Source organism: Coturnix japonica, chromosome 5 (genome assembly GCF_054131305.1).
Source record: "Coturnix japonica strain WE chromosome 5, WE-NBRP24, whole genome shotgun sequence".
In the NCBI taxonomy this organism is placed as follows: domain Eukaryota; kingdom Metazoa; phylum Chordata; class Aves; order Galliformes; family Phasianidae; genus Coturnix; species Coturnix japonica.
In genome coordinates this window covers 50,643,416-50,659,937 of record NC_140667.1, presented here as the reverse complement: position 1 = coordinate 50,659,937, position 16,522 = coordinate 50,643,416, and the positions used below count along the sequence as shown (strand labels likewise).

At 39.3% G+C, this 16,522-nt stretch overlaps 1 protein-coding gene across 7 annotated transcripts in view; it reads left to right on the top strand.

The window, feature by feature from the left end:
* Nucleotides 1-16,522, top strand: part of SYNE2 (spectrin repeat containing nuclear envelope protein 2) — a 156,039-nt gene that overhangs the window by 79,651 nt on the left and 59,866 nt on the right. For all 7 annotated transcript variants that reach the window (XM_015865456.3, XM_015865457.3, XM_015865454.3 and 4 more), the window contains 12 exons: nt 581-703; nt 1,701-1,883; nt 5,522-5,647; nt 7,728-7,919; nt 8,402-8,473; nt 9,171-9,290; nt 9,439-9,546; nt 11,860-12,093; nt 13,555-13,722; nt 14,346-14,471; nt 15,326-15,438; nt 15,856-15,997. In XM_015865456.3, the coding sequence (XP_015720942.2) occupies nt 581-703; nt 1,701-1,883; nt 5,522-5,647; nt 7,728-7,919; nt 8,402-8,473; nt 9,171-9,290; nt 9,439-9,546; nt 11,860-12,093; nt 13,555-13,722; nt 14,346-14,471; nt 15,326-15,438; nt 15,856-15,997 (1,707 nt within the window). The remainder of the gene's footprint in view (nt 1-580; nt 704-1,700; nt 1,884-5,521; nt 5,648-7,727; nt 7,920-8,401; nt 8,474-9,170; nt 9,291-9,438; nt 9,547-11,859; nt 12,094-13,554; nt 13,723-14,345; nt 14,472-15,325; nt 15,439-15,855; nt 15,998-16,522) is intronic.

The window sequence follows — 16,522 nt, the reverse complement described above, 5'->3', positions numbered from 1 at the left end:
ACAAGATAGCACTATACTCCTTAGAAGGATTGGTCTCAGGGCCCTAGAGTGAGGGTGAAATCCCCATGGAAGGCGGTTCCCATGTCTCAGCAGGATCAGACAGTCTCTGGAGACCTTCTAAGATCCCTTCCAACACAGTTTTTTCTTTGACTGTTGTCATGAGTGTTATCTGGGAGCCATACTGTGTGCAGACACATTTTCCAGCTGAAATAAGTCTTCATCTAGAATGCATAGTAGGACCTGTTTCTTAATGGTAAATATCAACAGTGAAAAAGTGCATTCTCATCAGTAGTGATTTATAATGTGAATTTTCAGGGGAATTTCAGTTCCATACTTGGGGTTTAAAATTGACTAAGTGACCATAGATTATTACTTCTTTTAGATGTTGTGACAACACATAGTCTGTATAACTAGCCTTTTGGTCAGCAGCACCTGTTAACATATTCTGCATATGCTGCATTTGTTTTTTAGTATTTCTTTTCAAGTTTTGAATAATTGCAGAAATTCACATTGATTTGTGTTTTTGAAGGGAGTTTCAAAACTGTACTATCTACAAACATTCCTTGTTTCCAAAATATAGGAGCTGGGTGCCATTGAAGCTCATGTAAAAATGTTTGAGAAGGATGTAATGAAAATGAAGACAATTTTATCATCAGAAGATCTGTTGGAACTTCCTCCTAAAGATCAACTTAAACATGGACAGGTCTGTGAAAACTCCTATGTGAGCTTTTTAATGTATGACTTTGAAATGTCAGTATTACATATATTCTAACCCTCAGGTCATTGACAGTTATTACAAACATAATTTCAGCTGCACGTTTACAGTAGACTTCTTGTGAATGAATGAGAGAATGAACATCTCTGTTCCAGTTGTGGTTATTTACATTAAATCTTTTTGAGAGGGAGTCTAACAAAAATATTAGTAAGAAAAGGGCTCAGGGCTCTTATTTATTTAGTTTTCCTTCTGAAGTTCTCAGATTTTATATTTCTTCAGGATAACAAGGGACTTTTGAGTTGCTATTGGATTCTGTTCTTTCAAAGCCGATCACAGAGCCTTCCACAGAACATGTACTTTGTATATTATGTAGTATGAAATTACACATATTTCTGTCATCCAAAACTGGCAAAGGTGATTGTAAACTGCATCCGCTCAGAGTGAAGGGTTATGAGAATCTGTCTTTGATGGAAAACCTGGCTTCAGATGTTTGTCCTTGTTTCTGTTTCTACTCATCACCATCTCAGCCATGTTTATCAGCAGTGGTAAAACTGTTTGCAGGACCTTTAGAAAAAGGTTAGCTTTAACATAGAGCATCTTATGGGTGGTTTGCAGGACGGAAAAGAGAAACCTGAGTTGGCTACAGTGGTAGCAAAAAGATTAGGCCATTTTTTAAACTGTCTTTGTGACCAAGATTCAGTACTTTTAAATGACATGCAGTAAGATGAATAACTACCCTAAATATGACCTTTTTTATCACTGTGCAATATTTATAGGTAGACAAAGCAGAACTGTAAATGTAAGTTATATCTTCCTTTTGCTTTATAGAGCATCACCATGGATTTTCATTTATTTGTTCTAAGAATAAAATATTTTTCCTTCTTAAATAGGAAACTCAAAAAGGCTACTCTTGCACATCATTGGTGTGAATCTGATTTTTTTACAGTTCACTGAATCATTCATCATCTATCCTGTATCCTAATAGGTTATACTTGACCATATTGGTCCGATGCAGAAGACCATTGTTCACATACAGTCCTATGAAGAAGCCCTTCAGCTACCAGGGGTGAAAAAACAACCTGTCTCTGTCTTCCTAAGAGCAAAACAACTTTTGAGAGAATTGAAAAAAATAGAAGAAATTACTAAGGAGCAAAATGAACTGCTGGAGGTAATTGATTTGCATTCATTTATGTTATTTTATTTCATAAGATATCACCTGAAATACCTTTATATTACAGGCCTGTAGTGCACCTACAATGTTTTCTAAGTAATGTTTTGGGGGAAATTCTGATTTTCTGTGTGTGCAATTGTGCATTAGAACATGACACAGTAGTTAGAAAACTGAAATTAATTTCAATTGGTTCATAATCTTTGCCAGTTTGGTTTCACAAGCCTACTGTAGTATAAAGCAGAGTGCTTTAGAGCATGTAGCTTCTTACTAAGCATTTTGGGAGCCAGGTAGACACAGTACAGCTAAAATGTGAGTCCCTGCCTTTTATTTTCAGATTGAGAAATTAAGGCATTCAAAGAACATTGCTGTTATCAGGCTGAATCAGCACAGGTTCTTGAAGAGAAAGTCCTGTCTCAGTAATTTGATCTCCTTTTACAATAAGGTCAACCACTTAGTGGACAAAGGAAAGGCAATGGATGTAATCTTTCTAGGTTTTAGTAAGGCCTTTGTTACTATCCCTCACAGTATCCTTGTGGACAGATTGTCCAGTTGTGAGGTAATGGGTTCATGCTACACTGGGTGACAAACTGTCAGAGTAGCAGAGCTCAAATAATAGTTGTGACTGGGGCTGCTGGTGTCCAGTCCTCTTCAACATTTTTATCAATGATTTGGATGGAGGAGTTGAATGCATCCTTAGCAGGTCTGCTAATGACAGTAAATAGAGAGGTGGTGTTGACTCCATGGAGAACATGGAAGCAATCTAGATAGTTTGGAGCACTGGACAATTAGCAACAGCATGGTAAAAGAGGTGATTCTCTCATTGTACTTTGTGTTGGTGTGGCCTCACCCTCAATATTGGTTGTAGTTCTGGGTCCCCAATATAAAAAGGATGCTAAGATATTTGATGGTATCTGGAGGAGGGCAACAAAGGTGGTGATGGTTTTGGAAGGCACATCCTATGAGGAGTGTGCTTTAGCTTTTGTTTGACTGTAGAGTGACCAGCCAGTTGTACTAGATTGTCTTAGTAGGCCCCTTCCTACTGTTCTTTTCAGTTTTAAGAGCACCAAGAGACAAACCCAAGCCTGCTACAGACATGCATGCCTGGGGTGGAAACTAGACAATGACTCTGAGATCTATATGATTCCTAACATCTTGGGGTTTTACTCTATATATCTTCTTAGGTCTGAAAAACAGATATGGTAAAACATACGTATTTCAGATAAAAAGTTACCAGATTAAATATTCAATAATTTTCAGAGTACTTATAAGCCTTTGGAATCCTGGTGCTTTGCCATTACTGAGTATTACTGTGAGACTTCTAACTCCTTTTTGTAGTGCACTAGGTTAAGGTTTAGATTTTTTGCCTTTTTGAAGCAGCTGTAACCTTTTCCTTTTTGCTCAGCATTTGCCTTTATTTTATACACTTCCAAAAATCTTTAGCTGAGTAAAATTTCTTTGTGAGAAAACAGGTTGGAACAAATTAGTTCTTTGCTGCAATGATACCCAGCTGTGCAAAAAAGACTTTCCCATTCTACTGAGTGGGTTGAAACCAGCAGTGCTACCATATAAGTCTATTGCCACCTAAGACATTACAAAGGATAAAGCTAATAAAGGATGCTATTTTTTAGTGCTGCATTAGAAAAATAGGAAGTATTCTAATAGGCTGAAGGCCACACAGGCTACCTTTGCAGATACATACCTTTTTTTTCCCCTGCTTTGTGGATCAGTTTGATGTTTTAGCATTTGGGTTTGTTTGCACGTATTTGCTATCCGTGATAAAATACTAGGAATAATTAAGTTTCAGTTTAGCATCTGAAGAAGTATAACACAAACAAAACCTGTAATAGGTACTGCAGATGCTTCAGGGTAGGGTTTTAGGAGACTTAATGTGTGTTGCCCTTTGTGTTTCTTTTATGGCCTGTTAAGAACCACACCTATCACTACCCAAACAATGTCATCAGGAAGAGGAGCTGGAAGCCACAATGTTTTACCAGATCTCTGTGCAAAGGAGTGGCAGTATTTGCATACTGGATGATGTACTGTTGACATTTTTTACTGTCTGCCCTCACACTCCTCACAGCAGGGACTGTTCCATGAGTAGATCTTCAACTTGATAGGAAAAACAAAATTTAAGCATGAAGTAAAGAGAGAGTCATTGCTTCTTGATAGAGATTCAGTCCCACAAATATGACATAATTTATGTTTTTCCAAGAAAAGGATAAAATAATATTTTCTGCTCCATGATGGAAAATAGGGAATGAAGGAGTGATCTGTAGCCAAGTGATTGCATTCACTTATTGGCCTCTGAGAGTGGAAATTGGAGTCTATATACAGAGTATTCTTTAGTTAGTCAAGTAAAACTGAGATATTTACTAATGAACAGTTATGAGAATTTGAGAGTGTAGGTATGGGTAAGAGACTCACTTTTAGAAGGACTTCTAGTTTCTTATGGAAGCTGAGCAACAGAATAACTATTTTTATTCCCCTCGTCTGATTCTTTGTTTGCCATTATGATTATAGACAACAGTTATTTTCCTCTCCAAAATGGCTTTTTATTTTTATTCATTTATTTATCAAAGTGGGAAAAATACTTCTTTCTGTCTTTTGAAACTTGTAAGTTAAAAAATAATAATGCAAAACTTTACTAACGTGTGGGAGCAATTGCTGTTGTGAAGAAGCAAGTGAACAAGTAATATTATTGCTCATAGACTGAGAGACTCTTTGCTCTGAAAGGCAGAGTCTGTGGGTGCTTTGTAGACAAGTTTTCTGCCTCCCAGGCTGCTCCCATGCTGCTATTAAGGAAGTATTTTCTTCTTCACTCTCTTTCGCAGTTGCCTGAGGGAGAGTCTATTGATAATCTGATTCTAAGCCCACAGGCTGGAAAACAAAGCCACAGAATGTTTTGCAAATTAAATGCTTTCACAAATTATTATTATTTGTATACGTAACAATTTCTTACTTACCTGAGACACTGTGATAAGCTGCGGCTGGAAAACTTTACTAATGAATGTGGGGAGAATGCCAACTTCTGTATGGAATGCTGATTGGTGAGATTTTGCTGTTGCTATCAAATGAATAAAAGTGAATTTGGCTGTTGATAACATATAATAGGCTTTCCCATAAGTCATGCAAGAAGAGGAAGCTCACACGAGGTGGAAATATTTATTTTATAGAAACTATTCAAATTGTTAGAAATTGTGGTTGGCTTATCTTCTGAGCTGCAGTTTCTACCTGGAGAGCACAGTTTATTTCTTGCCAGTGCAGAGCTGGCTGGCAATAACGACCTGAGCACCAATTAAAACAGGTAGGCTTTCTAACTTGATATGAAACCAACTTATCCTATAATTTCTCTTTATTTTCAGCTTCTTTTAAATTGTAGTAAAGGTGATTAAATATCTTTCACTTTGCAATTCATAGTCCTACTCTAGAGTAGGCAATGATATGCTTCCAGGCAGAATTCTTAACATGGTAAAGATGGAGTTCTGCAGTTAGCAGACAAACAGTTTCTTTTACATCTAATTACAGGAACAAAAGAGGTTTGAGCACTCTTTGGTGCAATTTGGTTGCATTACTGACCAGTTTTTTTTATGTCCTAGTTAATACAAAATTATTTTTAAGAGTTATTTTTTTCACAGGAAGCCGTGAAGAAAACAGAAGAATGTGAGCAAGAAATTGAAAAGCTGAAACAATTCCTACAGAATCACTTGGCTGAAAAGTCACATGAATATCAGCCACAGACTCAGAAGGCTTCTTGTCCAGAGGTGGGTTTCATATCACGCCCTAAGTTTATGACAGCGTGTAGCACTGAGAAATAGTAGTGTGCTTTCACTCCTTGCTCCAGTCAAGCAGGCAGTTGAATACTGTCGTGTGACTATACGTACATGACTTGCTCTACACTAAGAGATATAATTAGTATTAGGCTTAGATCTTCTAGGTTTCTTCCCTTTCCTTGTCCTTGCTGACAAACTCTGTTTTCATCAGCTGGTAACAGATGCTGGTTTGTTGCCAGCAATTGGCTTCTTTCTGTAATGGATGAATTGCTTATTTAATGCAAAAATAAGAAGTGTTTAAAGACAGCACTGCAGAAGTCAGGAAGTGACTAATTAAATTTAATAAGTATTTTTATGAAGTGCCTCTGAGATGCTCAGCTTTTTGCAGTCAGTAGCAATACAGCTAATAAACATACATTGTACTTATTTAATAACTATAATCACTCAGTAGTTTCATAAATACATAGTTGTTCTGCTCCCAGGTGATTGGATGTTGGATGCTAATACTAAGCATGACTCATTTCCTGGCTCTTACTTGTTTTTGTCTTTGAGCATAAGACTTTTTGTTTAATCTCTCTTTTTTTAGAAGATCTGTTTCACGATGTAGCATTTCATTGATAGATATGGCACTGGAATTGCCCATATTATTGAGGGCCTTCAAATGAGGGAGTTGTGTCAGTAATGATTTGGTTTCTTGCCTAGTTAAGTTTGCAAAGCAGTAGCTGATATCTGTAGTATAAAGTCTGCTCTTGCCATAAAACAAATAGGAATATTGTTCCTAGCAGACATTTATAAATACATAGTAAATTATCATAGATGGTCACTTCTTCATTCCAGTGACTTTTTCTTGCTTTAACCTTTGAAAGATTTTGTCTTCTGTTTTCCAGTTTATGAAAGGAAAAATAATTGTTGTCTGAGCAGAGTTTCCAGAGCCTTTGAAAATCTGCTGGGTTTCCTGCCTGCATCCTCCTAGTCATGCAGCCACAGTAGCATTGCTTATGGAGGAAGCTGTAGTTGAGACAAAATCCAGCAGTCTTACTGCTTTCATGTGTTACAGATTATTACTTGTTCAGCATTATTCACACCATGATAGAGCAGCCCCTGGAATCAGTGTCTTTATTATTTTAAGCTTAGCATCAAAGCTTGCTCTGATGGACAGACCCCATTCTGCAATGGGCTACTTAGCAGCTTCTTAGCTTTCTAATCAAGCCATAGTACTTCAGAGAGCTCTAGCACTTTCAGTAGTGAAGGAGGTGAGACATCTTATTCCTTTCCCCATCTTGGTCTGTTACCGCTTCTGCTTTCTTTGCTCACCTGGAAAACAAGTGATGAGGAAAAACCCTAGAAAAGGGCTCTGAAGGCAGAACACTGACTGGAGTAACAATTATGAACAAGGAGGGAAGCCAGAGAGATTTGTTTCCCGTTTGTTAATGCAGGGTTATTTGAATTGTTGTTTAGACCCTGCAGAACATTAAACATGTTCCTTGTACTTTCTAATGGACCATATGTCCCAGTGTCACATTCTAAGACATGGGATAATTCTTGTCCTTAGCTGTGTTACTGAAATCATCCTTTTTTTGTTGTTGCTTGCTTCTATTAGCTCAATTTCTGCAAAGAAGACTCAGCTCTGAATTACCCCTGGCTATATTTGCCTTCATCTAGGCTATCCCAGTTCTTCTGTGTCAGGTTTCCAGAAAAGGTGGTTGAAAGTAATATCATCTGCTTTGACTCACAGAGTAATGTAACTCAGCTACATTCCCTCTGTCCTGAGGGAAACTCATATTCCCCTGGCTATGTAAGACCTCGTTTGATTCATTTATTTCACATTTCCTTCCAGACTACCAACTTCAGCAGTACAGGTGGCAAGAGCCGTCCTGAGCAGAATCTGTTGCTATTGTTTTGCATGTATCAGGACAGTTTCCTGCAGTGACAATGGGGAACTGTCCCAAAGCTATGAAAAAGGGAAGAGGGCAGATAGACCCGTTCTCAGTAAGATGCACGGTGTCATTTATTGCTTTATCTCTTGTTTTACTAAGAAAAACGCATACTTACAGATGTTGTTGCTCCTTAGGGAGAAATGGAAGCAATAAAAGAAGAAATCATCAAGCTGTGCCAAAGAAAGGAAGATATCCTTACCGGGATGAAGAATTCAATGTCTGAGCTTCACCAGCGCTTACAGGAAGAAGTAGCTGAGCCAGAAGATGAGCCCACAGCCTCTGTGTTTGCGCAAACTGACTTGACTGGGACTGTTTCTGATGTGCAGGTGAGTGGAGCACCATTTTTGTGATCACTTGCCCAGGTGATGAAGAGGGAAAATATAAAGCCCTACTTTATCCAGAAGTAGTGGCCTTTTAGAGAGAAGCATCCCTGCAGCTGTGAAGCAAAGTTACTTCTTTCTTTTGTGCTTTTAAATGAACCCAGGAAGACTGGGTATGATACGTGACTAGGAGAAGGCAGGAAGGAGGTGTGCCTCAGGTTATTTTTTTGCATGAGGTGATTGAACATGGAGTTTACACTAAACAATCAGCAGCAAGCTGCTAGATGCACAGTACTACTGAGCACAGTACTACTACTGATAATACTAAATTCAGCAAAATAAAATCTATCCCAGTTATATCTGTGATGTCAAAACGTTACAAAATGTTGAAATATGTTGAAATATTTCTTTTAGGGTATATGCAAAAGAGCAGAGGCTTTTACTGTTTAAGTTGAGTAATTGGGCTGTCTCTTTTGTGTATCTTGTAGCTGAAGAAGAGAGGACTGATGTCCCTTCTGCCCTGTTTAGATGAAGAGTCAGAAGACTCTTCCCACAGCAAGGTGAGTTTGGTGTGTGTCTTACATATACAGCTATATATGTAAGATAAACTAGTTTGCTACAGGACAGATTGTGAAGATATGAAATAATTTAGAGTAAAACAAAGCCAACTTTGTTACACCAAGAAAAAGTACAAAGAAACTGTGCTTGAATCATTGTCAGTATTATACAGTAACAGTGGTCCTGCTTTTGATGGGATTACTTACACAGTAACACCTCCTTTATGCATGTGTTAGCAGCAAACATGAGCCTGAAAAACAAGATTTAAAAGTTGGTTTTCTTTTAGACAAAATCAGAAGAAATGCTGGTTAGATTGTTGCCTGGCTACCCACTCTTTTTTGGTGCAGTTTTCTTTACCTAATGGACTTGGGGGCTATTTTCTTTTGATTTTAGTGGACAGGAAAAGAAAGAGAGTGATTTGGTGGTGAGTTTTGGGGTTATTTTTTAATGTTTTTTTGTTTGGGGCTAGCATGAAAAAACAGAGTATACACTTGAGGTCTCTGGAGTGTCATCCAGCTGTTGTTCATCTGGCAGAGCTATAAAGCAAGAGAAGAGCTGAGATTTGGAAAACACAAGGTAGATAAACAAGGCAGAAAGAGAGCCAAGTGTTAGTAAAGGTTTGCTGTAATTTACATTGCCTGGAGGAATACCTGAGCTTTGTGTTCACAAGTTAATGCTGAGTTGTTATTACTTTCAAAGGGAAGTACAGCCACAGAGATAGATGTGAGCTTCTGGCCTTCATTAAAATACAAGGAAAAGCACAAGGAAGACAGTGCAACCTCTTGGTCTTCTGGAACCTTGTCAGATGGTGGTGCTCAGGTAATGAACTCAGATTTATTTCAACAGGGCAGGAACTCATCTTCGTGTAAAGAATTTACAGAAGTTGTAGGTAATGCTGAAGTCTTTGAAGTAAGAGAACAAGGCAGTAATGCTCTAAATATTTCCACTGTTGCCTCTTTCTCTACAGGATGCTGTGGAGGTAGTGGAATCATGCAATAAAGATGATAAGGAATCATTTTTGCAAACTCTGCAGAAGACAGAAGGCCCTGGCACAGGTCATGAAAGTCAGACCGTGGTGAGTTTGAAAACTTCAAGTAGGCTTAACAAGGTGACTTACTGTATAACCCAGCTACTGGTACTGATATAATAATTACTGGAGTTTGTGGCAAGATTAATGATACGGTAGGATACCAACAGCCCTTTATGTGCTTCTTCATATTGATCCTTTGAGTTAAAATGATTGTGTTCTGATCTGCTCCTTGAAAATTAAGTTTTCTAGGAAACAAGATGGAGTATTGTCAGGAAAAAAAGATGCTGGCTTTCATAAAGGTGTGAACGGAAGGATTAAGATGATAAAATCTACATTGGTTTTAAAAATGAGTGTGCCACCACCCTGTTTGTCAGCCTCCTGTCGTCAGGGGAACCCACAACCTGTTGAACCCTGTGATAGATAAGCTCAGCAGAGCAGTGTTTTGAGGTGGACACAGCTGCTCTGTGTTATTTGCAGAGAATGTGGTCAGGCTGTGAGCCACAGTTCTCCTCTGCTCCTGCAGAGAAGGTTGTCCTTCATCAGTTCATGCCAGGCAGCAAAAAAAGCCAGCAATGTTGCAAAATCTTTTCCATTTCAGTGTTTTACTGCTCTGTGCCAGTTCCACGTGCTATATAACTCCCATTAGGAACATTATTTCTTTTCTGCTAAGTGATTTATTTACAAGATCAGCTACTATTTGGAGAAAGGAAGGGATTTATTTTTAAAGATGCTATATTCGTGTTTTTCCCGTAGAGATGTATTGAAGTCTGGAGATACGTGGTGTTGATTATATTCATGGTTTCCATTTAGAGCTTAAGTATGCACTAACATTAATTTATTCCAGCTATCTTGGTTATTGCTAAATAATTCAGTTTCATTCCTCCTGGTATGTTTTCCCTCCAAATTCAGTTCTAGAAGCCTATAATACAACATAGAATTCAGAAACATGTTTAAATTATTACTTGTCAGGTAACATTTGGTGCCTATCCGCTCCATGTCCATTATGATCTCACTCTTAGAACATGAACTCTTAGAACACGATCTCATGATGTGTGCATGAAGCTGAACATTGTTAGGCCTGCACATGAGATACCGGTTTGTTTTATTCAACTGATTTGGTCGTATATCTGAATTTCTGTTTTTGTAAAGAAAGGGGATAAAGTTTCCTGCAGCAGCGTTATTTACCTGGGGCAGGGCAGAGCATCCCATAGATGAAAACTAAATTCTTCTGTGTGCGTGTGTGTTCTGTTTAGTACTTGGTTATTTTTTTGCATTGTCAAAATACGTTTACTTTAAGTGGATCAAAATGTTTTGCAGTCCCACTGGAATAAAAAAAAAGAAAAAAAATATATATTATATACTTTATACATATATATAGTATACATATATATACTGTGCCCAAACTGGCAAAATATATTTAAATGTTGAATTAGAACAAATGGGCTGAGAACTAAAGCCAAAAATTTCAGGTGGAAGTTGAAGTAAACTGGTTCTTCTGTATGTTCAATCGCGTGTACCTTGACAGACTTTCCTGTTTCAGAATATGTACTTTCAGACTGCTTCCTATGTTTAATGACACTGCTGCAAGGTATCTGAGAGGGAAGACTGACCATCTCAGTGTGTGTGTAAGCTCTGGAGCTGTGGGAGTGGTTCAGGTGGCCTTCAACAGAGGCGTTGTTCTTCATTTACTTGTTAACTTCTTTTATTTGCATATGTGTGGATATAAACAGACCTGTGCAGGCTTCTGAGCAACTGCTGGTATCTCCAAGCACTTTAGACTTTTCCTTATTGCGGAAGTATGCAGTACTGCTTCTTAAAGCTAAGCAAGCAAGAGAAAAGGATTACGCAAGATAGACTTAAAAATACACAGTTTTTCTTTGTGAGGTAGAGCCTGAATAAAACTTGTTTGGCTGTTGGAACAAAATGCATTCAAGAAACTTCTAAACAATGCACAACAGCCTGCTTTGCAGCTTTAAACTGCACTGATGTTCCATCCAACTCCCACAGCAAAACGTCTCTCCTCAGGGGAGAACTGGTTAATGGTGAGTCATGGTGCTTCCTGTGGTTCAGGTATACCTGTGCAGATGCAAATTGTGCCTGGAAACCTGTTACACCAGATCCTGGATTGCCTGCCTGCTACATTTTCCTTCCTTTTTTCTTTTATCTTTAATTATTTTTTATTTTTTTTTAACTGTGAGGTCTGTGACAGGGTTGTTTGGGAGCCCTGTGAATGTGAAAGTTAAATGTTTCTCACTGGTAAGGGGTGGGGAAAGAAAGGAAAAGAGAGAAAGAAAGGAAGAAGGAAAGTAATAAGTAGATAACTATGTGTTTGGTTTTTTTTCATGTGCTTTGCTTCAGAGTGGCACGTGTCCTCCTGTCCCCAACGCCACCCAGGGCTCTCAAGGGAAAGAGGGAGACCCAGAGGAAGCGGTGGATGGTGGTAGGCCCGAGCCGGAAACAATCCTGCAGGCGTGCAAAGCCCAGGTTGCTGAGCTGGAACAGTGGCTAGACAAAACTAAGGTGTCCCTGGGCTCAGATCCCCACACCCCTAAAATGCAGCAGATGGTGGAACTGCAGCTTGGTGATTTCCAGGTAAGAGGGAGCAGTCTGTGTGCTGCTGGCCATCCACAAGAGCCACACTTCCCAGGGGGTTTGTGAACACAGGAAAGCTACAGTTACTGCTTCTCCTCTCCCTGCTTATTCAGCTTCATTACACTGGCAGACAGCCGGTAACTGCTCGGCTCCAGTTTCAGGTGCAGCTTTCCTAGGGCTCAGTTAATACCTGTTTTTAGGGCTGTGCACAGTGGGATTGTTACACACCTGCAGGACCTACACTCTGAACTCTGAGTGTTTCTACAGCTTTGTTTTTCTTTAGTTTATTTGGGGAAAATAAGGCTCAAAGAAGTCTGCATCCTCTGTTTAAAGGCAGCTTTCCATTGGTCTCTGTCTTGATAAGTCAGTGAGAATAAAGGATTTTTTTGTTTTGTTTGGACATTTTCACTTTTGATTTCTGTTAGAGTGATTTAAAAGACTAGAGTAAAATAGCTCCTAAACTGTAAGTTCTTTTGTACTTTAGGGCCCCAAAGCTGCCAGTGTAGGGGGAAAGGCAGACACTTATCCACCTTGAGTAGCTTATATTTGGTTGTACTGCTGTAGGTCTAGGACCTTCTTGCCCAGGTGGCAGAAGAAGGAATGGAGTGTTTTTCCATTTAGTTGAAATGGATGGAAGACAACAGAGCTGACGTGAAGTACTGGGCTGGATGGTTGTCCTGGAGCAGCTTTCTTTCTCTGGCACACAGATTAAAAGAAAATGTGCAGGCGTGCAGCTTTGGAGTTCCCTGCAGTGCCAGGTCGATATCCTCATCAGCTTGGCTGCTGAACTCTGGGAATTAAGATCCCGAGTACCAATGATCTTACAACTTTTGGTAGCCAAAACTGTTTTTAGAACTGATGGCCTCCTTTTAAATGCCATCCTCTTTACACTGGTGACATTGTATTGTAGTATGTGCAGAAGTTCTGCCATACTTCTGGTTGATGTGAAAAGAAGAAATGAGAACTGGCTTTACAGTGAGCATCAGCTCAAGGATAATCCACACTTATTGTAGTTTTGCACAGTTTTAGTAGTGCTTCAGCCTCACAGTGAGGTCTGTTTAGCTCGTACATCCACGGAACTTGACCCTCCCCAAGGGTGATGTAGTCAGTCTGTGCTCTGCCTTCTCCAATGTGGTGTGCTGTCTTCTTAGTTCACCTAAATGAAGTCTGTCAGTAATTTTTGCTTCCATTTTTCATTCCTTAATGTCTGAGCTAATAGAAATTCCCACATAGAATGTTTTCTGAAACAGTTTTGTCTTTGGCATTGTATTAAATGCACTTTATTATTCGTAGCAAAAAGAGACAATGTTAGAGAAAATCCAGGGAGTTTGAAGGTATTTCTAACTTCTCCTCTTTCTTTTCATTTTAGATAGAGTTAAGCATAAGCACTGTCTAAAGAATGTTATCAGGAAAGGAATATTGTACTTCTAAGAATGAATAATTGACTCCTGTCACTTCTAGGTGATGTTATCACAGATTGAACAAAAGGTTCATAGTTTACTGGAAGATGGTGGAAAAAGTGTGGGCCACCAACAGGAGGCAGAGGATCTTTCCTCGAAGCTGAAGGAAGTGAAATGTAATTTGGAGAAAGTCCAGATGATGCTTCAGGATAAATACAATGAAGAGCAGGTAAAGCATATGAATTCTGTGCTGAGGAAAAGTGAGAGTTCTGTAGTAGCAGAAGAGCAGTTAGAGCTCACCACGTATAACAAGGAAGGGAGAAGAGTCAATCAGAAATGTCAGACTTGTTATTTGTTTGCACTGTTTGCACTGCGGTACGATTATCTTTCATTTGCAGTAAGTATGGGGACTTCTAATGAGTCTTTGAGCTACATCTTTTCAGCTTGAAGTGCTCAGTGGCAGTAATGAGATTTCATGATGAATGCAGGAAAATGATAAAAACTTTTGGTGAAGTTGTTTTTGTTTGTTTTGTTGATTTTTTAATGCCTTCAAATTGCCATAGAGTTTGTTATAGTATCACAGCAGACAGGCCTTTAAGCAGTAACTTTCTTCAAAGAACACCTAAGTGGCATGAGCAGTGACTCAGCTTTCCAGTGCCACAGCCCCAAAGCTAGACCTGGACAGGAGCTGGATAGAAGTGTTTGCAAGAGTCCCAACTGCTTTTGCAGTGCTGATTCTGTTTACAAGTGTCCCAAAACAGCTCTGCTTTTGCCGTTTCCCCAGACTGTACATGGAGGTTTTGTCCTCTTGTCAAATCTGGAAGCCTTCCTGCAACGGGTCTCTCTTTACAGATTCCCAGGAGGGAGAGAATTGACTCAGAGTCCCTCAAGATCACGCACTCCAATGGCTCCAGTATGCCTCAGCTTGGCCTCACTGAACAACCATTCCTCCAGCAAAATGGTTTCCAGCACCCACAGGTAATTCTTCTGCCTGACCAGCAGGTTGCTCTATGTCCACTGTGCATGTAGGGGGCTACTGCGTATATTACCTGCTGCAGTTTTCACTGTGGGATTAAGTCTGCCAAGGGTAGGTACCTTACACACGTCTCCTAAAGGATTTGGGAAGTTAAGGAGGATGGAGAAAAGCCACCAGTCCCTGAAAACTCTGAATTCTTTTGTCCAAAAGGTTTGTGATCCTTACACAACTGGATGGTCTCATATCTCAATGATTCAGGTGGCATCACCCACCCCTCTGATTTCCTGTGTTTAAAGCGCTGATGTATTTTGAAATCTGAAACAGTATACTCACACTGCTTTTGAAGATGGATTTATAAGGATATCCTATGATACTCTGCTCTGTAAGCTACTGTTTTGCTAACTGGAAATCAGCTTTTTCCCCTTTCATATTCCTAGTTAGAGAAAGTGACCCAGCCTGAGCTGCTAAAATTGCTCAGTTTTCAATCAATGCTCTCTTTTGTAGCTAGTGCATTTCTACCTCGTGTCTGAGCATCCCCCCTATTTCTCTGTATAAGGATGGCATTCTGCAGCCTTCACGTTCCTGAATATGCACAACGTATTTCTGACTGAGGGCCTTTGCTTTTGAAACTTTTAATAAGGCTGAATATTCTGTAAAAATACACATTTTAAGAAAATCGTTTGTTTGGTAACATCACATTTCCGTATTACTTGCTTTTTCTCCTGATAGATGCATTCTTAACTTTGCTCGCTAAACAGATTCATGTGAAATGCGATTGGAAAAGCGCAATGATCATTTCAGAGCGACACTGTGCACACAATTGATTTTTCTTGTTCATTCTGCTCTCTGTTCACAGGATCTGAAAGTAAAAGCAGCAGAGCAGAAGAGCTTCATTGACTTCATTGAGTCATGTGTGGAAAAAATGCAGCCGCAGTTTGAGGACAGTGTGACTCAGATATCAGAACCCAGGTACAAAGCAACTGAATTATTCCCCAGATTCAGTTACATACAACTTCCCAAACCTACAGAAACTTTGCAGTTTTGGAGCGATGTGTGCCTGTAGAAGAAAAATTTCAGCAGCTGGGAGATTTCTCCTATCAGCAGTCTAGAGAAATTGAGTTTTGTTTATTTGACAGCTTCCTTCATACTGGGCTGACTGGAGTGTCCAGAGTCAGACTTGGTATCAGGCAGGTTTGATGCTTGCCATAAGCTGAAGCAGGCCCAACAGAGGCAAGTTGGGTATCAGTACCCAGACATGCATTTGGTTGCATTTTGTTTTGGGGGCAGATGTAATAGAAACTGGTCTTGCACAAGCAGTTTTACAAATCTGATTTTGTTTATTCTACTTTAGTATTTGATATTCTCATATTTTTTTTCTTAATACAGCAATGGAGAATCTGATCCAAAAAGCAAGCAGGCTGATCCCACCTTAGCTCCAAAGGACCAAACGGGTAATAAATGGCAGTATTTACAACAAGAGCTTTCCTCAAAGATGAAGTCTCCTCTCTGCCAGCTTGTGGAACCTCAGGTTTGTTTAAATTCAGTTAAGCACTGTTTGTGCAGCCTGTTGGTTTGGTGAAGTTAACTATTAGGGTATCTTCCTTGAGTCTTCATGTCATGTCTCTTCTTCATCAGATAACTGAAATCTTTGCAAGCGCTCTCTAGAAGAAATTGTTACTGCATACTGGTTTTTATGATTGTCTTTTAATTTTACTTTGAGGTAGATAATGACTCTGGAGCTGTGACTATGAAGTAGTGTGGGAACATGTAGATGAATTCTGGCAGTTAGCATTCAGACCTGATGTTATCTGCTTAATTCTTTCAAGGAAATTAGATGAGTTATCCAGCCAGCTCCCAGCTGACTTTTATAGATGTGGATTCCAGTTCCTGCAAGTAAGAACATTTTGGTCAGAAGAAACTTCTAGCTTGAATTTTCTTCTCTGATTCACCATAGTGTTCTCACATTCTCTCTGACATATCAAAAGTGGATTTTGCACTGCTGTAAGAGGGTGCTATGCATTTATGGAGCAGACAGCAGAATTTTACTGCTTGC